At 37.6% G+C, this 24,012-nt stretch overlaps 2 protein-coding genes across 2 annotated transcripts in view; both read left to right on the top strand.

Annotated features, from left to right (window-relative positions):
- Positions 1-15,184, top strand: part of LOC114247440 (uncharacterized) — a 30,672-nt gene extending 15,488 nt beyond the window's left edge. Inside the window, exons 2-6 of the mRNA XM_028180414.2 lie at positions 9,326-9,486; positions 11,251-11,442; positions 12,246-12,400; positions 14,303-14,425; positions 15,049-15,184. Coding sequence (XP_028036215.2) covers positions 9,326-9,486; positions 11,251-11,442; positions 12,246-12,400; positions 14,303-14,425; positions 15,049-15,106 — 689 coding nt within the window. The 3' untranslated portion in view covers positions 15,107-15,184. The remainder of the gene's footprint in view (positions 1-9,325; positions 9,487-11,250; positions 11,443-12,245; positions 12,401-14,302; positions 14,426-15,048) is intronic.
- Positions 15,185-17,064: 1,880 nt separating this feature from the next.
- Zcchc7 (Zinc finger CCHC-type containing 7) lies at positions 17,065-23,633 on the top strand. The gene is made up of 6 exons (XM_089727917.1): positions 17,065-18,023; positions 18,134-19,562; positions 19,694-19,760; positions 20,174-20,297; positions 21,137-21,274; positions 21,794-23,633. The coding sequence occupies exons 1-6, from the start codon at positions 18,015-18,017 to the stop codon at positions 23,432-23,434; spliced, it is 3,408 nt and encodes a 1,135-aa protein (XP_089584043.1). The 5' UTR covers positions 17,065-18,014; the 3' UTR covers positions 23,435-23,633.
- The last annotated feature ends 379 nt before the right edge of the window (positions 23,634-24,012 follow it).

Raw genomic sequence — 24,012 nt, 5'->3', positions numbered from 1 at the left:
CACTGGAGCTAATTAACAACTCTACCGTTATCTGTTAAGAATTCCAAACGACACCAATGTCATATATCTTAACTTATCGATGGCCGTAATACTTTATGCACGTACTGTTTGCAAAGAAAATATTTATTTTGTACAACGGACCGATGTTCTGAGAAAACATTATGATGTCCGTTTGCATAACGCATTTAAAGCATAAAATCACTAATACGTCGACGGTACCTATTGCGGCGTACGATGACTTTTAATGACTTTAAATGCCTCTTGGCTAGGTGGTGCGATGACCTCCGAACCAATAAGTAAGGCCAGTAAGAAGTGGATGAGGAGAGCCGAAGACCGAGCTCAGTGGTGTGGATTGGCAGTGGACGGCTGTGGACTGATGATGATGACGATGATGAAATGCTTAACAAATAATTATTTGGTATTAGGGAGTGACTTGGCTATTCCTCTATTTGACCTTTAAACGATAATTACATAATGAATAAGACAATATTTAGATATATGTATGTGGTGATTTGTGGGCCGTATGATCTGCCTTTCATTTATCAAAATAAGATAAAAAATGTAGGCATTACTTAAGTGTGAGCGTGGCTTGAAGAAAAGTACATTCCAATTAAATTCAGGTCCAGAATGGAAATAGTTGTACTCGAATTAAGTAACGTAATTCCATGCCACACTCTTAACGAGTTTCTACGGCTCGTATCGGAGATTATTTGCGTAATAAATTGATGTAATGAGAAATATATGTCATTTATTGTTAGACCAGTTTTTTATTGTAACATGAAGAAATTTAGGTTCGATCGATAAAATGGGCTTAGAGGTAGGGCTTGTTCGAGTTTTTACTTTAAGAAACAAAGACTGTAAATTGGCACCATCATCCCCGTATCATCCTACATGTCATTCAGCCTCCAAATTTGTGCCATAAAGCAAATAGTGCGTTTCGATTTGAGATTAAGCGGTAATCAGATCAACTCGTGTCTTATAAGCTTCAGCAGCCATTGTAGGGCCAAGACATCGCTTAGCGCTAGATGGATTGTGAGCACACCCACCTAACCAAGCTACCTAAATTGGTAATGATGATAAGCTAAATTATAGACTTGACGATGACAATGGTTGACCCTCATGTATCCCCAGTCACTACGATTTATGGTGGTTAGTTTGCCATCGAATATAATAAAATACTCTCCAATTATACTAGAGGTCTATGAATGGCGGTTTTCAAACGTTCGATTTGGCATTAATGTCGAATGGAATCCTCAACAAAAAGAGAACAAGACTTGAAAGGAAAAATAAGACATGTTTACTCTTTGTAAGTTATATTGTAGGCCCACACTTCTATTTACTAACTTCCTACCTTCCTTACAAAGCAGGTACAAAGCAGGACGACAAGGACAGTTTGTATTTACAATTGATACTTCGAACGCATGTCACAAGATATGGATCCAAGCTCATGAAAAAAATAAGCAACCCATGTGTAAGAACTTCACAATACTGAATTATTTCGAATAATATTTAGGATGCTCATTTAGTTTTTCTTAACGCTAACACCTTCCGCACACAGTACCGACATTGTGAACCAAACAGTTTGCGATGTCAATTACCAACATTACTCGACCTTCTGTAGCAGAAACACGCAGTGCCGTCAAGGCGAAAGCTATTATTACACTTTTTACCGAACGTAACCTCTTTAAGCGAAATAAATATAACGAGTGTACACAATAACGTAAAATGGAACGTAACAAAATGCTTTGTACTACCACTACTAATGACATAACATAAAGTTGCAATGGTTTCTGTGAGCCTGGTCCGGTGATGTCAGATCTCTCATATACAAACATATCTATTTGCAGGCATTTTTCTGAAATCAAAAATATGAAATCTTTAAAACGCGGTAAACGTTTTTATTAATTATTTCAAAAAATAAGGATATTTAACACAATTTTCAAATGTCGACGGATAAATAACACCTTAGTCCTTAAATAATAAATAAACTTTAATATTTAAGACCTTAGTCGTCCTTGACCATAACAACTGTTAAAAGAGACGTCGGATAAAAATAATATATTATACTAGCTGACCCGGCAGACTTCGTAATGCCTCAATCGAAAAAATAAAAGAACTAAACTTTTGTATAAAATAAACTTAAAACAAACAAAAGGAATCGGTTCGTTCGGGGGACACATAAAAGAAAAAACAAAATTGTTATTTTTATTTAATTCCGAGCATTTTCATATTTATTTACCTTTTAAACCTTCTCTGTACTTCAACAAATAATTCAAGACCAAAATTAGCCAAATCGGTTCAGCCGCTCTCGAATTTTAGCGAGACTAACGAACAGCAATTCATTTTTATATATAGAGATTGAAGGTAAAAACAAACGCCAGATTAAACCGAAAAAGCAGTTTTGATTATACTAGAGGTCCCACAGTAGTCGAAATTCGACTATAATTAATTGGAACTATAAGTTTGTACACTATTATGATTGTATTTTATACTTCTATAATCACCAATTTCACCAACTACACTATAAAAATATTAACAAAGACAAACAATATTTAATCTATTCTCAATTTGACAACAGACGCCAAGAACAAAAGTTTGACAATAAATAGTATGCATGCGTGTGTGCGTCAAATACATGGGTTGTAGTGTGTGTAATGTTTTCTTTATTGATTTAATGTATCTTTTATGCATTAATTAAAAAAATATTAGCATTGTGCACTTCTTCTCTATATTCTCTATAAGTGTGGAAAATTTCATACTCCTCCGTCCGCGCAATTTTCGTAAAAAGGGATACCAAGTTTTTACTTCACGTTTTAATATATAGATTGCCAACGACTCGCGAAAACCGAGGAAATTCTAACATTTCAAATGATAAAAAGAGTCTCATACGTTTTAATTGACATGACATCAAATATCATAATTTACGTCGTCAACTTAATTAAGTTTCGCTTCCTATCGTCAATGAAGACAATGGCACTCTCTCTTACGGTTAAATATTTTAATAAATTAGTACATACTTACCCACGCTTAAATTTTATGGACAAGCATTTGAATTTTGGTTAATTTGCTGACAAAAAATTCTAAGTAAATTATGGTATTTAGATTTAGACACGTTTTCTGACTCCAACTTGATTTCAGTTAATCGATTTTTTTTATCTTAGAAACTCAGTGAGCCTTTAGGTTAATTCGCTCGTCGAACTTTTCGTCGTGATTAATCGACGAATTCGGCGAGGACGGTGACCGATGCTAGTACCGAGAGTGAATCCAGGGGATCCGACAGAACATGTTTCTGGCGACGCCGGCTTTGCGTTGCCCAGTTGCGCTTGGAGATGGGTGCAATACCTCAATTCTTTGTTTATGACAATAAATCCAAACTATAGTTCAATTTCTAGGTTCAATGAACTTTAAAGGGACCACAGTTAAATATCACGCAATTTTCGATCTAGTTTGAACAAAATAATATACATTTGCGTTGTATTAAACCCAGCATTTAAGTTGTGAAATTCCGTCAGAATTCGTTACAGAGTAGACTTAATTTATTCAAGTCGCGATTTCTTGATAAATAATTTTAAGCCGACTGTCTCCCAGAATTCATCCCTTGGTGAACTAGAATGTTCAATCACTACTCACTATTAATATGAATAGCACTCACTGACGTTTGGATGTGAAGTGGTTGCTACGCCTACTAATTACTTGATGTACATTTATATTTGATTGCACTAATAGTTGTAAGAGCTTACTGCCCATTTGATGTTTACCGGTGCCCCTAGGCATCACTACGTGAATATCGCAACGTAAAGTGTGACTTATAGTCTCAATTGAATTGTATAACGGCAGCTTAAACCATATATTAAGCGTTTTTTTTTTTTAATTTGCCACATTGATTCTTTGTACAGTAGGCTATTCCATCATTATGGAGGTCGTCCTTATCAATGAGTATGTGTTTCATATATTTTAGTTAGAAGAATTAGTACTTGCCTGCGGATTTGAGCACCGGAACAACTCACATCCCTCCATGGATTTACGAAGTGTAGTCGTTTCTTCTATTTTCGGTTTGATCATGCTCGTGGCGTGGCTGATCAACGAGAGATCCCCAGCGAAGGAGTACCGCCAAGAGGGCACTTCTGCCTTCGAAGGCAATAACATTTTGACGGATTAAAAACGATGAAAATTTTTTTTTTGGGTAAAACAAAACAAAAGAAGTAGATATGATAGTGTTATAATCAGAATACACTATGAAGCATGATGTTGAGAGACTACGAGATCTATTTCACAGAAATAGTTATCATTCGAACCCGATGAATGAGTCGAATTTTGAATTGTTTCACCTAAAAATTGTTCTTTTTGGTAGCAGCGTCGCAATTTCAGCTCATTATCGATTTGCAAACATATCAATTCTTAAAGTAACGCTCGAATCGATGAACTAACGATAGATTTGATCGTTCGAAAAGCGCACAATTGTTTTCATTGATTTCACGAGATTGCGAAATAAAAATGAAGCCTGGAAGTAAAAAAAAAACGCAAGGTTTCCCGCACTAGTTCGAGGTCTTATTGCCTAACCGCTGGGCTGCCGCGAGGAAACTTAAAATATTACAAACAACTACTTAATGAAAATATTATTATATTCTTATTTTGCGCTACATACTAATTTTTCATCTACGAGTCTTCGCCGATAAATCCACAATAAATGTAACTGCTTACGTAGGGTAATTATTTAATTTCATTTCGTTCCTATGATTATTATTTGAAATCGGACATTGCAAAGAAGAGTTCTCAATTTATTTTTTATGAGAAAAATCGGGAAAAAACTTAAGTTTCTCCTAATACAAGCTAAATTTTCTTGGGACACGAGTGCCCCTAGAAAAGTGCTTTTAGAGAATATAAGAGCTCTCGAGAACTTTTAATTTAGTATCATTATAGATAAATTAAAAAATCTTAAATTACAGCCAGAGCTCGCCACGATCAGGCCATTGACCTTGCAGAATCACAACTTTTAAAACGATTTAAACAAGTATTTACGGCGGGAAAATATCATATTATGGTGGATATAATAGCTTGGATATGAATATCGTCATCAATAATGACCGTTCTAGAAGCATCTTATTTCACACAGTGTTGTAAAGGTCACAGGTACAAAGTACGCGGAACTAAAAAGGTAGAGTTAGTTTGCTCTTGAGACGTCAACGATTTTGACGTTAATGCGCAAAATACCTTGGGGTGAGGCCGCATTGTAAATATTTAAAAAAATCGTAGTTTTTTTTATCAAAAAGTATTCGACATGGGATATAATTAACATTGTTTTGAGAATGTGAAATTCTCGGATTGATTATTCATAATATTGTATTATAATTAATTATAAAACTGATTTCATAATATTTACAACCACCGACATATTTTCTATCTTTAAAATTATCACATTTAAAGTATATTTTTTTAGATTATTTTCTACTCGTTGAAGGGAAAAACATCATTATGACTAAAATATAGGTAAATCTCATTAATTGAAGGTTTTTTTAGACTGAGGTACATCGGGGGGTGGGTGAAATTTTGATTTGCTTCACGAACTCTGGTATTAAGACTAAACAGACACTAGTCAGTATAGGAAATATTATAAAATCGATTGTAAAGTTCTGCTGTTTACGGCCGTAGGACCATTGGGACTAGCGAAAATCCCGTTCTCTCGAGCCGTTTGGAACCTCTGTGGGTCTTCGACGACATTTCAGTTCCCTATTTTCTGTATGTTCCGTGGGAAGTGCTTTGAGGAACTGTTTGAGATAATCTCGTCATCTTAATTTTATGATCCTACCACCATTACCACCGGAATTCATCCTTACTACCCAGAACTGCTGAATCATTGGTTTCCAGAGATCTTTTGTACCACATCCAGTTCGGATTGGAAATCGACTGCCCTCAATAATGCTTCCTGAGAACCATGACAGTTTCTTCGTCGAACGAGCTTTGAGGAGATTCCTGGGCGATAGATAAGGGTTTGGTTGTGCGCCTAGCATTGCTGCGTCCACGAGCAACGGTGAACACTCATCATTAAGTGACTCGTCTGTATTTAAAACCAATAAAAAGTACATTACCATCCAAACATCACAAAGTTAACAGCTGTAGGCACCAAACAAACGCTCGACGCAAAACAGTTATGACAATGAGAGATAATTCACTTAACAATACCATTGTTTCTTCACGCAAAGGCGTGACGTTTACATTGTAATTTAGTTTCCCATATTACGTAGTGTCAAACAAACAATTTCTCAATCTTATCTAAATTTTATTAGGTTACGTTTAGTGAAAGAGGAATAATTTTCCCGTTTATCTCTGGTTTCTGTTGTTTCTATTTTACCCTTTTTGTTCAGTCCTTTAGGCTGAGTAAACTCACTTCACGACGAGGTCACGAGGCTTCGCCCGAGAGACTTTCCTAACATTTACCCTAGCAAGAGCAGTACTTCGCTGTTTCTACTACGGAATCGGAATATCGACCCACTGAGAAGATCTGGCGAGAAAGTCAGTCTTGGAATGTCTAAAGGCACCGATTACAGAGCGGGAGGATCGCTAAACAAGCTTAAGTAGGGTACTGAAGACCCAATCCAGTAACATGGTTGTGCCTATGGCATTGCCAATATGAATGACATTGGCGATCACTCATCTTCAGATGAGCCAAGCGTATCAGTGTACCTAAATAGCTTCTAAAACGCCCAAGGAACTATGACTAAAACTTATAAGTCTAATATAAGTTATATATACACATATGTTTAAGTAATATCACCTTCACACTACACCTACCAAGCTTCATCTCTGCACTCCCCTAAGGTAGACTGTTAGAGAATTTATTTCATTTAGTCCGCCTTTATACTTTCTAGTATATGAAGTCATAAATAAATAAATAAAATAATATCCTCGATAAAAGTCAGGAAATATCGTAAAAAAAAACAAGTTTATTTATTATTACGAAGTCGATTTAATCGGTTCTGTTATACGTAATCTCGATGACGAAACGTAAAACATGTGCTAGTTAATTACTGTTAAGATGTTAAACATTACGTATTATGTTTGATAATATTTAGGGCCAGGGTCAACGACTTTATAAATTAAGTTTTTCTATCATAATTTGTTTAGAGCACTAAATTTGTTTCTACACTTTAAGTTAGTAAAGTTTCTATCGGTGTATTTAATAGAAATAGTGTTTGTCCATTAGAAGTTCGACCGTAGGTACTCATCCTCAATTTATGATTTGGTTACATTTTTGTAGGATTATTTAATGGCATCTCGAAAATATGAACCACTGCCTTGCCTATTTCGGCAGCTAAGCAGTGATGAGTTTATCTTTGAAGGGTGGGGCAGCCGTTGAGACCGAAACCATGAGATTTTCAAGGTGGATGACGGCATTCACGCTGTGAAGTCTGTGGTAATATGGAAAACTTAACACGAAATTGGCCGTGAGCTAGAATCACATGAGTAAACTATTACTGGTGGTAGGACCTCTTGTGAGTCCGCGCGAGTAGGTACCACCACCCTGCCTATTTCTGCCGTGAAGTAGTAATGCGTTTCGGTTTGAAGGGTGGGGTAGCCGTTGTAACTATACTGAGATCTTAGAACTTATATCTCAAGGTGGGTGGCGGCATTTACGTTGTAGATTGCTATGGGCTCCGGTAACCACTTAACACCAGGTGGTCCGTGAGCTCGTCCACCCATCCAAGCAATAAAAAAAAAACAATAATAAAAAGTTTAAGAATAAATACGAAGGTTTATTCTTCCACACTTACAGGTGGATCTTCACACTTTACTTGGTCATTGTCCTCGCTGAACCCGTCGCTTGCGACAAAGAGCTCGACAAGTAAATTAACCCATAGACACAGCCCACTGAGTTTCTCACCGGATCTTCTCAGTGGGTCGCGTTTTTGATCCAGCGGTAGTTTCTGCGAAGCACTGCTCTTGCTAGGGCCAGTGCTAGCAACATTCCCGGTTTGAGCCCCGGGACCTCACCTACACGCTATGGTGAAGCTGAAATAGCCTCTCAAGGCTATCAGCATAGGTAGGAAAAAAATATTCTTTCTTAATTTGGCTACAAGCTCGTAGACATAATCAGTTAAACCTACAATTATAACAACAAATTAGATCCATTAAATTACAAACTTATCTAAGGCCATCAGTTTCTTTAGCTAAATTCAAAAGTGTTAAATAACTTGCGGACTATTAAAAAAAAAACCTTGACACATAATTTTAAGCATTACCATAGATAAAAAAATAGCACCTTCGTTTATTACATCTGTAAATAAGGCCACAGATCAAGTATAAGCTACTACTTATTACGATGTTGACAAGCCGTAGAACTATCGCGACGGCATACCCAGTGCCGGATAAGCCATGAAGTTGGAAGCAGCAAATGCTACAACAGACCCGCGCCTTTGAGGGGCCGCATGCCTGTGCCCAAAAAAATCGTTAAACAAGCCCAAAACTATTGTCAAGGTCAGCCCTGACCGTAGTGCAATTGTATAGCTTATCTCAAATCACCAATGCTCGATAACAGGTGTACCAATGCTCGGAAAGCAATTTAAGTGCCCGCTGTTTACTTTTACTCCGAACCCTGCGTTGGCTTTATCCGGCACCAGGCATACCTAACACATGAGCTCGAATTTTCTTTAAAACAAAGTACGATCATTAAATTTGGTGGTAAGACGACTTGGTAGGTAACACTATTCTGCCTATTACTATAGCCGTTGTACTATAGAACTGAGACTTCGGACTCATGTGGATGGCCGCATTTACGTTATTAATGCCTATGGGCTCTGATAACCAAAACTATGTTCCGAGTGTATGTATTAAGTAACGTAAATTTAGTATAAAACCTTTTTTTTATTGCTTGGATGGGTGGACGAGATCACAGCCCACCCGGTCTTAAGTGTTTACTGGAGCCTATAGACATCTACACCGTAAATGCGCCACCCACCTTGAGATATAAGTTCTAAGGTCTCAGTATAGTTACAACGGCTGCCCCACCCTTCAAACCGAAACGCATTACTGCTTCACGACAGAAATAGGCAAAGTGGTGGTACCTACCCGCGCGGACTCTTCTACCACAAGTAATTACGCAAATTATAATTTTGCGGGTTTGGTTTTTATTACACAATGTTATTCCTTCACCGTGGAGTCAATCGTGAACATGTGTTAAGTACGTATTTCATTAGGAAAATTGGTACCCGCCGGCCGGATTTGAACACCGTTGCATAGCTAGATACGAATGCACCGGACGTCTTATCCACGGCCTTATCTAGGCCACGACGACTTCAATACTTTGACAGGTCTGACTACTTTTTTTCAGGCATGACAGAGGCGGTGGAATTCGGCGCCGGCTTGGCTTGGCGTCTGCTTGCTACCCTGGAGGGAGGTTCGCTTATTATAGCAGCGTCGGCTCTCCTCGCTTACACCGCCCGCAACCGACTCTCGATCCGAATCGATCAACGATCAATCAGAACAGTACTAGTGAGTATCAAAAAAAGAATCTGTCAAAATTCAATAGAACGAACTGAAATTAAAATTAGGAAGGAAGTTTAAAAAAGCAAAGCCATCTTTGTCATTCATCGATCCAGCCACTCATTCTTCCATTCATGAGCATCAATTTAATCCACGATCTGTTTAAATCACCACTCAGCAGGAAACATCACCACAGCCGAGAGGGTGGGGAGTTCGGGCAGAGGGGATTCCCCGAGGCCCGCATTATGCCTCCGTCAGGGGACATAAGGGTCCCGAAATTTCGGAACTAAAATTTTGTAACTCAGTCAAACATAAATTTTACTGCAACAAATTAAAATGCTGTTTAGGTTTCTGTTAAACTAACTAGGTCGCAGAATCATAAACATCGCGATTTTACGTTCTGCCGAACCTTGTACGAAGCGCGCCTTTTTTATTACAACGCTGTGGTCACAAAAATTCCACTATCTTTGTAAAAAAGCTAATAGAATTTTAGAAAAGTAGCTTACTGGTGGTAGGACATCTTGAGCCCACACGGGTAGATACCATCACCCCGCCTATTTCTGCCGTTAAGCAGTAATGCGTTTCGGTTTGAAGTTTGGGGCAGCCGTTGTATCTTTTCTGAGACCCTATAACTCATATCTTGAGGTGGGTGGCGGCATTTACGTTGTAGATGTCTATGGCCTCCGGTTACCACTTAACACCAGGTAGGCCACGAGCTCGTCCAATCATTTAAGAAATTAATAAATCTAAAGGTATTGATTGATCAGCAGACGAAGAAAGTTTATCTTACGGCACCAGCGCCAATACCCAATCACTATATCTTTAAAATGTGCAAATTGTAGTAAAATAATCAAAGAAGCTTCCAGAGAACAAATGCAAAGAATGAATACTCCTAACATAGACAATGTACCTTTAAACGATTGGGTTCGTTAATGTGTTAAACAAGGGTCAAGAACGAAGTCGTTTTGCCCTAAATGATAAAAGGCCCGGTTTAGTCATATCGAACGATGCAACCGCGGTATTAATCCCGCGAAACAAATTACAAAGGAAAAATGCACTTGACACGTGCTCACGCACGACTTCCATGTTAATGGATCGTGTAATGAAAATAAAATTGGAAAATTTAGAAACTTGTAAAGGTTTTTTCATCAGGTTCTTAAGCGCTCGAACTTAAAAATAAAATAAAAAACAGGGGTTCGTATGTTATATTAAAATACAACTTCTTCTTCTTAGTCGCATACTTCATTGCTGAAGGTCGTGTCCCTGAAAGCTCTTCGTGGCTCTTTGTACAAACAGCTTCCATTTCCTTCGGTTTTCGGCTTCTCTCAGGGCGGTCGCAACAGAGAGACCAGTGAGCGCAGTTATCTGATCTGACCAACGGTTTGATGGCCGGCCGTTATTTAATTCTATTGGAGTGGGTCTTGTTTTACTGAGTCTAGCTCGTAATGGCGCCACGGTCGTACCTAATTCACCGCCGGACCACCGGCAGGTTGTACAACTGGAGCTTCCACTTACATTTTGAAGCTGTGTATGCGGATATCATAACTTCGTTTTCACGTCTTAAGCTGCCGTCCGCGGTTGCCGTATCAATAAATAAACCTTCAAAACTCCTTGAAGACAATCCGTTTATTGTTACATAACAGTACCTAGGTCATTTAAGATCATAATCAATAAATCTGATTCGATAAGATCGCTCCATAATTATAAACTTGCCTTGGACTTTTAGACGTTTCAATGAGTTTTTTTTTTTAATATTGCTCGATAACATTCCAGGTAACGAATACGAATGAATCATTAGGAAGAGAATTGAAAACGAAGTTCGAGCTGTGCGGGTGCACGGTGACGAGCGGAGCGGGAAGCGGGCGACGAGTCGACGCGCTTGTCGTGGTCGGGGCTGAACCTAAGACCGAAGGACTAGATGGCATCACGGGACTTGTGACGGAAGATGTTTATAATAATATCAAGGCAAGTATAATAGCTTAAAAGTTTTGAAGTGAAAACTTCTTTAGAATCGTTGTGATTTCAAACCGGATGCAACGGAAAAAACGACAGGTAAGAGACACAAATACAAAAATGTGTAGGATGAAGCCAGGAAAGAATGAGACAGAAATTTACATACTATTTAATACAGCGCCATCTGTGAGATTTTTTAATACTAACGTGTGTATGAAAGCTCTTGTAGTGAATTTTAATTTAGGATTATACGTGAAATTAAAATATCAATTAACAGAGGGCGCTACCTTACAATTATTTACTAATGACAAAATTTTACATATAGTTAAGACGTTTAGGATAATTGTATTTTAATTTTGGAAGGTTTCACTTCTACCACGTGTGAATTGCACACATTTTGTTTTTTTTTTTCTCTTTTTATCGCCGCATAAGGCAGACGAGCATACGGCCCACCTGACGGTAAGTGATTACCGTCGCTCATGGACGTCAGTAATGCCACTGCCTACCGTTGCCTGATTCATGTCATAGCGCTCGGGAAACACCGTTTCCTTAAAACCTTCCTTAATCCTAAAAACCTTTTCGAAGACCATTGCTAGATAAATTAGCGGTCATAGTAGATTATTTTTATTTAAACAAAAATTATTGTAGGTACTGAACGAATCTACAGGACTCGAGCTAAATTTACATCTAAAAATCAAACTACATTAAAATACTACTATAGATTTACTCGCCCGACTCATACATTCTTTACTGACAAAAACCCACTTAATCAACTAGTAATTTACAAAAAAATCAATCGATTCGTTTATTTCCAGTTATTAGAATCATTTTCGCCGTTGGTAAAAGAAGGTGGCTACATTGCATGGGCTTGCGCGGGAGCTGAAGCGAGCGCGACGCGGGGCGCGTTCGCGGGAGCGGAAAGAGCATTCGATTCAGTACTACAAACTACGTTACAACATACAGCTAAACTGTAAGATTTGTCTATGATTTTAATCAACTTGTGATCAAACGTATACATGTTTTTTTCTTTTCTATAACTAACCAACAAATCTATGGTCAAATACTACATACCCTTTATACCTAGTCAGGTCATAAGTTCTGTCACATGTTTAATGTAAAATAATTGAAACAAGTTTATTCATTATGTAACCATTCATATACCAAAATGAACTTAACGAAATATAGATTCTTATGACACTAAAGTTTATTCAAAACGACCTCCGTGATTTTGAATACAGGCCTTCAATCTGTGCGGCCAGTCGTCTATCGCAGCACGAACGAGGTCCATGTCAATATCGGCGGCTGCCTTAATCAAGGATGTCTTGAGTGACTCCAAATTGGGATGAGGCTTTGAGCACGCCTTTTCCTCCAAGTGTTGCCATATCTTGTAATCTATCGGATTCAAATCTGGACTGGAGTAGGGCCAGTCTTCGTGCCGGATGAAGTCGATTTCACGCGCCGCCAGCCAGTCTTGTGTGCTCTTCGCTCTATGAGCTGGCGCCGAATCTTGTTGGAATACCCAGTGCCTGTTATTGAACATGGTATGAGAAACAGGTTCCACAAGGTTCGTCAGGACTGTATTTTGATACACAACTGCATTCGTTTTTACACCTTTCTCACAAAAATGTACCTCTGTTAAGCCCCAATAAGAAACTCCCAACCATACCATGAGCGAGGATGGAAAATGACCTCGTTGGACACGCGGAATACGGTTGCTCGCTTCTTCACTACTGTGTGCGTACACCTTATCATTTTGTTTGTTGTAGCTCTCTTCTACGGTAAAAAATTTTTCATCCGAAAAAAGAATTTCCCAATATTTTTTTCCCGCGTACCGCTTCAACAAAGCGCGGCATCTCTTCAGTCTCAGGTCCATTAGACGAGCATTCAAACGATGTCCCGTTTTTCTTCGATATGCCCGAAGCCCTAAGTCTTCATTTAACACCCTTTTCACCGTGGTTCTGCTTAACCCCATCTGAAGGGCCAACAGTTTCTGCTTACGTTTGGGATGTCTTTGAATTCGCGCCTTCACAGCTTTTATCACTGCTGGAGTCCTAACAGACCGAGGGCGACCACTTCTTGACCTGTCATGTAGACTAGAGTCTTCATTGTATCGTTTGATGGTACGATAAACGAATCTTTTGGTTATATTCAAATTTTTCAGTATGTTAAAAATTTGAATTGGCGCGTAACCGCAACGATGCAACGCAATAACTGCAACACGGTCTTCTTTAAGCGTCCACTCCATATTTAAAAATGAGTAAAATTCTAAAAGTATACATTTTTATTTTCATGAACAATTCGAAATTCGAATTCAATAAACTTTTTTGTGGCCAGCATTCTAAAAGAAAAGTTTTTACTGTGTGACAATACTTATGACCTGACTAGTTATAATGTTTTTAAGTAAATGTATTAAGTATTCTTTTTATAATAACAAACATGAAAAACAATTTTAAAACTGTAAAAAATTAAAGTTTCTTAAGATAATGATGTACTCGATGATCTAGCTATTATATGTTTATAAAAGTAATAAAGATGTTTAGCCGACAAGTCCCTAACTAGAAAACAATAAACATGGTGGTAAGACATCATGTGAGCCTATTTCTGCCGTGAAGCAGTAATGCAGTAATAATTTTGCGGGTTTGATTTTTATTACACGATGCTATTCCTTCACCGTGGAAGTCAATCGTGAACATTTGTTAAATACGTATTTCATTAGAAAAATTGGTACCCGCCTGCGGGATTCGAACACCGTTGCAGCGCTACACACGAATGCACCGGACATCTTATCCTTTAGGCCACGACGACTCCATTTCACTCCACTTCGGCTTAATATGTACCTGAGAATAAACATTTACTTCTTTATTATTTGCAGAGTTCATTGCGAGCCAGTATGGATCGGCCGAGGTGAAAGCCCCCAACGAACCGCCGATATACTTGTCGCAACGATATTAAAACACACGAATAGAAACAGCCACACATCTAGGTATTCCGTGAGGTAAAACATTACTGATCGTAAATAAAATATAAAACTTGACATAAATATAATCAACAAGTTAAAATTAATGAAAATATAAAGATAAAAGAGTTAGCTTTTAACCTATAAAACCTATTATAACTTTTTAGAAGTGCTCAAATGTTGGAATTGAAATAATGTCCTCGGATGTTGCTTCTCTTCTCTCTCTGGGACTTTAGTGGGACGTTATTATGAAATAACGTGATCGATACGATCCGTCCATCATGTTTCATTCACTTTCACACTCCATTCACCCAGTGTGCGTAGTGCGAGTTTTTTAACGTTCTTGATAGCGTAAAAGTTAACACAAATCTGTATGGAGTTGGAACGTTTGCCGCTAGGAGCGCTTTTCCGCTTTTAAAAAACTTGCACGAAGCCCACTTCATTAAATTCGCCCTACCTGTGAAAAAAGTAGCGCGCCATCTACTATAATAGTCGAGTTTCAAGCTGACAGTTATTTGAATCTTTAATTTTAATATTAAATTTAATATTGTACTTAATTTTCCAAAATGAAAATGCTTTGTTCTACATTTCACTTGAATTTCTTATTTTACTCGTTATTGTTATAAAATTGTCACATTTACTCAGCAAGTTTGTGATTCCAGAAACGCTGCAAATATTGTGAGTCAACGTGTTGGGCGTTGGCTTAAGATCGCAACGTAGTAAGAGTTCTACCAGTCGGTGGGTCTATATCAGCCATTAACATTTAAATTTAAATAAAATATAAAAGTTTTAGAGAAATCTACTGTGTTTTATTTAATCACTAGACGATGACCGAGCTTTACTCTTTTTTTTTTTTTTATAACGCCATCTTGTTGTGTCTTTAAAGCGGTTAGTTGCCCTCAATTAAGAAAAATAGTATTATTATTCGCCAATAGATGTCGGGAAGAGCTGATTATTGAAAACACGAATAAAACAACATTTTCTGATTTTACTACTAACTTTTAACTTTACTTACTAAATTTTATGAAAATCGTTGGAGCCGTTTCCGAGATTCAGATTATATATATATATATTAATATACAAGAATTGCTCGTTTAAAGGTATAAGATACCTATTATAGATTAGTAGCATATTTATATGCCTCTTAAGAATGTTACTTTAGGTACCTACACCCCAAACTGGGCAGTTAAAACTTTTGAGCTCATAGATTATGACATTTTTTGTGACTGCCATGTGGGTCACCGGTGCCCTACGCGGAGCATACAAGTAATGATGTCGATTTCTGTTATTATGGCGCCTGAATTCTCTAACTTTGCATTCTCTTGTTTGTTAATGTATATTTTAGTCTTTTAGGCCTCTAAGAAATAGATTCATTCTCAGTAACTTCGGATTCCTGATTCCCAGAGTCTACTAAATATTCCGACGCCTTGGCATGAAGATCTAAAAGAAAAATCAACATAATTACTTCAGTGTGCCACGTAGGACACCGATGACCTACATGGCAGTCAAAGGGTTAAGAACTAAACTAATTTTACGAATACAAATTAAAAGCAAAAATTCGCTGAAGAACAATAGCCCAAATAAAAAAAAATAAGAATATATGGCCTGGACACTTTTGAGCCAAGTCTTATCTTTTTTTTTTATCTATTATATTTTAAACTAATATTACAACAATTAACATATAAAAATCTTTTATATTTATTATCTATATTAAACGAGATGAGATGAAGATTATTAAATTAAGTATTTAATCAATTGGGATGAAATAAATGAAACAAGTTAAAATGGGATGAAATACAATCTCAATAAAATGGTAGTTATTTATTGAAATTTTATCAGTGGAGTTTTTGCAAGAACCCTCCAGCAGCTTCGTTTTAGTTTCCATATTTGTCTACTTTCACAGATGCTAAACAGTTAATAAACTAGCATTATTACACATTTAAACCAGAAGAAACCCTACTTGAACAAAAAGCAGTTCACCCACCTTCGCTCTACGCGTTCATCTCCCAAATTACTTTTTAAATTATCGTCATTTTACGAAGAGGAAATTGAAAAGAGTTGATACAACATTTCTAGGTTAAAAGATCAAGCAACCAATTGATAGAAACAAAAAAAAAACATTGATAAATACGTTTTAGCTCTCATCAAAAAATTGAGGGTAGAGGTAAGGAAAACTATAATAATACGTATAAGAGGAGAATTGTCATGGGGGCGTGTTGAAAAAAGGTCGGAATCGCGACCCGCTGAGAAGATCCGGCGAGAAATTCGGCGGTCTGATTCAAGGGTTAGGTTGAACATCGAATTTTTTTCGAGTTCGACAAGTACGATTACCGGGGTCCCTAAGCAGCAATTAAGAGCAGCCTAGTGTTAGAGCTGAAGGCGTCTAATGTAAAGGTTATTGGATCTGATGGATCCGTAAGGACGTGTCTGGAGCGTCGATGGTTACTGGCTCCTGCATGATCAGGATTCGAGGAGTAGTCAGCGGCGGCAATGATAAAGTGATTATCATGACGCATAGCCTTATCGAAGTACCGTCCCGACACTGACTTCATATATTTCCGGATTGATTCGATGCCCTGGTCGTCGCGTAGGACAACGTTCCTCACAAACTACAGAGCTCCAATGGTTAACCTACAAAAGTGGGATTGTAGGGACTGGAAGGTGTCTATGTGCGTGCGGGCCGCGTGAGCGAACACCACATTCGCGTAAGTCATGACGGGCCTTATGCAAGCTTGGTAAAGTGTCACCTTGCTCCGAAGGGACACTTTATTCCGCTTACAGATTATAGGGTAAAGTTGGCTGAGAATAAATGCGACGCTGTCGCTGATTGATTTTATGTGCGGGTGAAATTTCATCGATGAATCCAGGTGGACTCCCATGTAATTGACCTTCCTGGCCCATGATACAATTTAAAGTTCTTGGTAGCAGAGTCCAATCATTAAATCGCAGAGTTCAGGAAGTTACGAAATAATATACTAACACTTTTATAAATTAGAATTAATTACGCGGATGTTTTAGAATTTTTTATTGAAATCACAGTTTTGTTATTTTGTTTTACTTAATGAACCGACAGACATTTTTTCACTTTTTTTTTAAACACCTATTGTCACTGTTGTCTATGTACATGTTTTTTTTTTTGATAAATTGTTTCTATATCTATCAACTCCAACAGCCCAGAGTTTTGGTTGGCCGGAGAGGGTGATCGGGGAAAATATCACTAGCGTAACAAGTGATTTGATGTGAATGTATTAGGTGTAAATGGAGCTATATGTGCTGTCTTATCTCTTCTTACCTCGTTTCATTTTATTTCACTCAATTTCATACCAAGCGGTTACTATTTCAGACTAATTAATTTATTTGGTTCAGTTGTGATATTTTTTTCGAGTAACAAAGTATTTTATAATATTATCTATTGCGAATCTGGCAAAAAGACCAGAATCTAGGGCATTAAAAATTGAAAAAAGCTGTCACCTTTCGCAATGGAGTGTTGGACGTGTCCATAACAAATAAAAATATCCTTTTATTTTTATCGTAATGCTCTCAGTAATTTAACAGTATATCAAATTAACATTCGCTATTATGTTAAGTTCGTGTGATGTTTTGTTTTGCTTTAATTCGCAGCTGAAACATGGACGAGGTAGGGTTATTATTACTGTTTAACATTGTGTCAGATTGTGTGTAATATTTGTCTGTAATCGAATCTTACCAAACATGTATTGATTAAATCAATTATTTATTAACTTTTAGGAACTTAACGATCATGATTTGGAGGGCAGGTTGTATGCTATGCTGCATTATGCAGACGAAACACAGACCAAGAAAAACGAAAATAACCAAAATGCAGCTCAGATTATCGAAAATGCCCCGCGCAGCACTGTCCGTCGTTACTGGCGCACCAGTGCCGATTCCAACACTAAAATAATTCAGAAAGAGTCGCCACCTGCCAACAACAATACTGCAGCCAAAAAACCAGTACCAAAAGCTGAGAATCCCCAGCCTTCTGTTGACTTATCCTTTTTCCAATCTCCGCCCCAAAATTTAAAAAGAACCATTGAGGTAATCGAGCATGAAATTGAAAAACAGGTGATCCTGGAATCAAGCGATGAGGATGAGGTTGTGGAAGTGGCTCTACCACCAAAGCCGACTATAACCATTGAAAGCTCTGATGAAGATGAACTAGAAGTCATTCAATCCCCCTCACCCGCCAAGATCTTGACCAAACCTGTTTCTGGAGAAAGATGTGTGTCAGCCAGTCCAGTACCTTCTGTAGTTTCTTCTGTGTCAGATGAGTTTATCCGTGGAGATTGTATAGCATTAAACATCTCCTCGAGACACGGAGATGATCATAGTTTTGATTTTAGCCTACACGGTCCAGACCTACTTGATCAGGTCACTCCATCGAAAAAGAAAAAAAAGAAAAAATCAAAGGATGCAGTAACTTCAACACCTACTGCTGCAGCACAAGAGAAATCAACTATTGATGAATGCTTTGCCACACCAAAGAGCAAAGCAAAAAACAAGAAAAAGAAATCAAACTCTGCAACCAATGCAGTCATTCAAAAAGCCGATGTTTACGATTCCGACAGCAATCATTCATTGATTGAATCAAACAAAAGCAAAACTTCATATGTCGTCACTGAAAAAAGTTTACCTAATGCTGATGTTTATGAATCGGATTCAAGTCACTCTGAGAATGTGAAAGAGAAACCTGCAAAGACAAACACTGATTTAGACAGTTCTGACAGCAGCACTTCTCTAGAGAAACCTTTAGAGGAAACTGAAAACATTGATGTGACTGAAATCAATCGCACAGAGGAAATCAGTGAGACCGTAGTCCAAATAGATGTCATTGATTTGACTATAAATGATAAAAATTTGCCAGTTGCAAATGCCATCTGTGAGAACATAGTTATGGCCAATGTCACGGGCTTTAGTGTCTCTGATGACTATGGAGATGTGCATATACCCAACAAGGACATATCCATGTATGTTTCAACCAAAGTACCGCCTATTCTGAATGAGGACCTAGATTTTGATAATTTGAAAGGTAAAGACAAAGTTTGCAGGAAGCGAAGGTACTCCTTGACCTCTTTACGAGCTGAAATGGAAAAATTCTACAATGAAAGCTGGGGCGGAGAGAACTTCAATCATCGTGAAATCCAAAAAAATATGTCGCGTGAGTACACAATCAGTTTCAATGTTAAATTCGGTTATAAAGAAGAATACAAATACAAATTTCCGAGTGATTTCCTAATATCCGTAACAATTTTTATTTGTAGAAGTTTTGAATGTAGAACAATGTTTTAGGTGACAAGAGCTTGTGGGCGATTGATCCAAAAGACAAGATGCCTTCAATGGCCAGAAGGAAAATGACGTAAGTATCTATCAAACATATTCTTTAAAGTTCACCATTAAATTAATTATTGTGATCAATATTAACTCTACATAGCGTTGTTAAAAACTTTGTAAAATGGCTAGTTTCCTGCCCATCAAGCTCAAATGCTGCAGTATTATTATTACACAGCAGTCAAAAGTAAACTGGATGCAGGCTTCTACCACTACACTCAATTGAATCAAGAGTTAAATACGACATAAAAATTATCAAGATAGAATTTAGTTCTATCTATTGTATTGTCTCTATGAACTAATTCTTTATCAGCATTTGATATGAAAAATATTAAAATAGTGATGTCAAATATCTGATGAACTTAAATTATTATCAACTGGTTATTCAATTTCATAAAACTGCTTAAAATGTCCCTTATGCGCAAACTTATAATGTTTCAGTTGTAACTATTGCAACCGGTCAGGGCACAAGGAAGACACGTGCCACATGAAGCCAGCCATTTGTCACATGTGCGGTTCTATGGGACACTTTGAACCTCGCTGCCCACGCAAGATCTGTGTTAATGTAAGTTTATTTCCAGGTTTTATAATACTTTTGATATATTTTCTAAGTGAAACAGATTCATTATGTGAATCATTTCTTCCACTTCATAGGGCAATTTGTATCCCTACTAATTTCATGTGTGTCTCAAAGAGGGACAGAATTCACCTCACAGCTTCATCTGTTCGATCAATTATGCAGTAATAAACTCACAATATTTTCAGGCAAATTGTGTTAAAAGTGCTCTATTATATTAACTAATTAAAATGTAATTATCCTACAGTTTTAGTGATCAAGTAATCGCTTCATTTTATTAAATATATTATTATCCTGTTTGTACTGTGTGTTCAGAATCTAATTAGAAACTTAATTAGCTTAATTATTGTACTAAATATAATTAGTAATAATAAGCTAAACATTTATGTCATAAAAATCATCTATTTAATTGCTATTGATGGCCAGAGGTGCCCACTGTCAACTGTTCAATGTGGTTACTGGTATCAATTAATATGAGAATACCAACATCAGACTTTAGACGTCGTTGTATAGTATATAAATCTAACCGCATTACTTCTGCAATCGAAATAGGCTCTACCCAGTATCGCATACTGGAGCCCACATAAACTTCTGCTAATGACTAGATAAACAATAAATTTCTTAAACAATTATTATTAAACAGAAACTAACTGTGCTGTGACTATTTGTACGACAGATTGTAACGATACTAAAAACAACTACGATAAGCCTTATTTATTATGATTTACACATTTGTCATAATACAGCCAGCACAGTCTGGAAAGTCAGTGTTTTTAAATAACCTAAAAATCATATTTTCGATTAAGAAATGAATATTTTGTTCACAGTGCGGCTCTCCGAATCACATATACTCGACCATGTGCCGTAACTGCAGTTCATGGAATAGCCTCAAATGTGCTGAGTGCGGCCAGTCTGGGCATCCGGCCAGCCACTGTCCTGACATGTGGCGTAGATACCACAACACTGTGAGTGAATGTTACTATTGTTTCTAATTATTAATATAATCTGTGGCATTTCATAATCTAACACATAAAAGGGACTTTTTGGCAGGAACGCGAGAAGTGAAGTTGTGTGATTTGTTTTATTTTGTCTATTTCGTCGTTTATTATCTGCTTAATATCTGTAAAAGTGCACAAATGTCGGAAAATGAAACAAAGCCGTTGGACGTAACATCTCGGGATCCTCCAAAAAGTTCGCTGAAAACATCTCAGTAAATGACCACCATTATACTAAGATTATATTTCATCCCATATCGTCTCATCTCATTTCATTTAATTTCATCCCAGTTAATTAATGTCTCAAATTAATCATCTTCATTTCATTTCATTTCCCTCCATATTATAATTTTTCATAAAAATAAGAATATAAATAAAAATAAAATATGACTTAAAGGTCTTAGTTACCAGGTCATAAAATCCATTACAAAAAAAATCAAATTCTTAACAAAATTAAGGTAAATACTCACAAAAAATCTTTTTGAACAGATCGATGAAGACGCGCCTCTAGAGAAGTCAACGCAGACAAAGAAACACTATCAGCTGTTCTGCAGCGGGTGCACGCGCCGCGGTCACCTCATCCACACGTGTAGAAACACCATACCCTTCTCCGGTCTCCCGATCAACTCACCATATGTGTGCATGTACAGAGCCATCTATCCGCCGACCCCGGGGAAACAAAACAATTTGAGGAACAAACAGATTCAAGACAAAAGTACATCCCAAGATTCGACTGCGTCTTCAGAACGAACTCCAAGGAACGACAGGAAACGACAATCCAAATCGCCTACTGCTCACGAGAGTCACGTTAATAAGAAACGTAATTTATCTACGTCTGATGATGCAGAAATGCGACGTAACACGAAGAGTCCCATTGCCAATACTCCCCAAAGGAAGATCTCTCAAAGCATCGAAGATCCCAAGAATAAAAAAGAGCAAAACAAAACTAACAATACCGACTCCAATAAGACTTCGAGCGCTGAGAAAGCGCCTAACTTCATTCCGATCAGCTCGAACTACGACAAGAGGGGCCACATTATACAGGACAATGAAGTGTCGGACACCAGCGACGCCGTCACCTCCGCAAGGATCTATATCATTAACGAAATGATAGACCAACTCAAGACCAAGGAAGGCGAGGAGTGGTTGAAGGAGACCACAGAGAAACACAACGTAACCGTGCAATACACTGACATAAACTCATTTTTGAGTATAAAAGGAAAAGTAGCTGACCAAGAGGCTTTCCAATCCCAACTTAGAGATTGGACGAAAACTATTCTACCCGATGAAAGTTCATCTATCAAAACTAACGAGAATAATTTGACGACAGCGGATAATAGTTCGCCCTGTGACTTTAGTGTCATACCTAAAAACAGGACTAACCTACTGAAACAGCTGACGAAGGCTTTGAATTCATTAAAAAAAGACATTGGTGACCCGAAATATCTTTATAAGGAGTTAACTTACTTCCAAAGTCGGCACCAGCAGCTTTTGAAACGTAAAACCGTTAGTCCTAAGCAAGTGTCCAATAACCGATGTCATATTAATGAAATGCTGAAGAAACTGAACATGGTCCTTCTGGGTCAAGCTGGTCTTGCAGACGGATCGCAACATTTGAATGAGCTTTACGCTATCCAAGAAAAACTAACGAATTCGAGCCAAAAGATCATACCCATAGAGTTGCGCAAAGAAATCGGGCAACACTATTGCAGGATTTTCGCTGCTATGCCCAGAAATGATTATTTAGATTTATTGAAAAAGTTCTATCACTCTCCGTCGCAGTTCAAAAAGAAGAACAAGGATAAATTCAAATTTAGTCCGAACGTAAGCAGGCTTAAGAAAAACATGAACAGCATTCCAACAGCGCAGATACACCACAACGGGGAGAATTTGAAAGGCAAGAGGGACCGGAATAGGAGCCCGCTCAGGCAAAAACTTGTATTCTACCATCAGAGACTACTAAATACCAAAACTGAAAACACAGTACTGAAGAAGACGCGTATCGATTTGGTGCAAAGGCTACACGCGTACATTGCAAAAACGTACCAAAAAGATAAGATACCTTCAAAAATGGCGAAAAAAATGAAGAAGGCCCAAGATCAAGCGCAAGTGTTCTTGGAGAATGTGTAAAATAATGTTTAGGTGATAATAATATTGGCGCCAACGTGCAATGGGACGGGATGGCGCCATCCGCCGGCAGTATTTTATTGCAGTTGGTCCCAATCTCATTATGGGATCAATTTGACTTTTTTTTTCTACTGGCCGGTCTGGTATTAAAGCACTTAATTGTGCGTGTGAAGTTAATAAACTTCTTTAGTGTTAAAGCATATATGTATCTTGTTTTATTTCCTTAATTTAATAATCTACAAACTACTTCAACAGTTCCATTGATGTGATTAACATCATATACGCATACTGAGTTTTACGCAACTTTACGTCAAATTAATCAATTTAGAAAGTACTTTCAATGGATCCTAAATTTCTCGTTCCTTCAATCACTACCTTTGTTATCACTGTGAAAGCCGGACACCCTGTGACTACCACTAAGTCGAGTCCAGCGTTTTTTTTATTGCTTAGATGGGTGGACGAGCTCACAGCCCACCTGGTGTTAAGTGGTTACCGGAGCCCATACACATCTACAATGTAAATGCGCCACGCACCTTGAGATATAAGTTCTAAGGTCTCAAGTATAGCTACAACGGCTACCC

Source organism: Bombyx mandarina, chromosome 05 (assembly GCF_030267445.1).
Source record: "Bombyx mandarina strain Sakado chromosome 05, ASM3026744v2".
In the NCBI taxonomy this organism is placed as follows: domain Eukaryota; kingdom Metazoa; phylum Arthropoda; class Insecta; order Lepidoptera; family Bombycidae; genus Bombyx; species Bombyx mandarina.
The sequence above is the reverse complement of the archived record's forward strand: the minus strand, read 5'-3'. Positions and strand labels throughout refer to the sequence as shown.

What these genes read in the sequence shown, in the direction of transcription:
- Zcchc7 (XM_089727917.1), top strand. An exon ending in AATCCAAAAAAATATGTCGC is followed by an intron (nt 19,563 to 19,693) that starts GTGAGTACACAA and finishes ACAATGTTTTAG; the next exon opens with GTGACAAGAGCTTGTGGGCG. An exon ending in ATGGCCAGAAGGAAAATGAC is followed by an intron (nt 19,761 to 20,173) that starts GTAAGTATCTAT and finishes ATAATGTTTCAG; the next exon opens with TTGTAACTATTGCAACCGGT.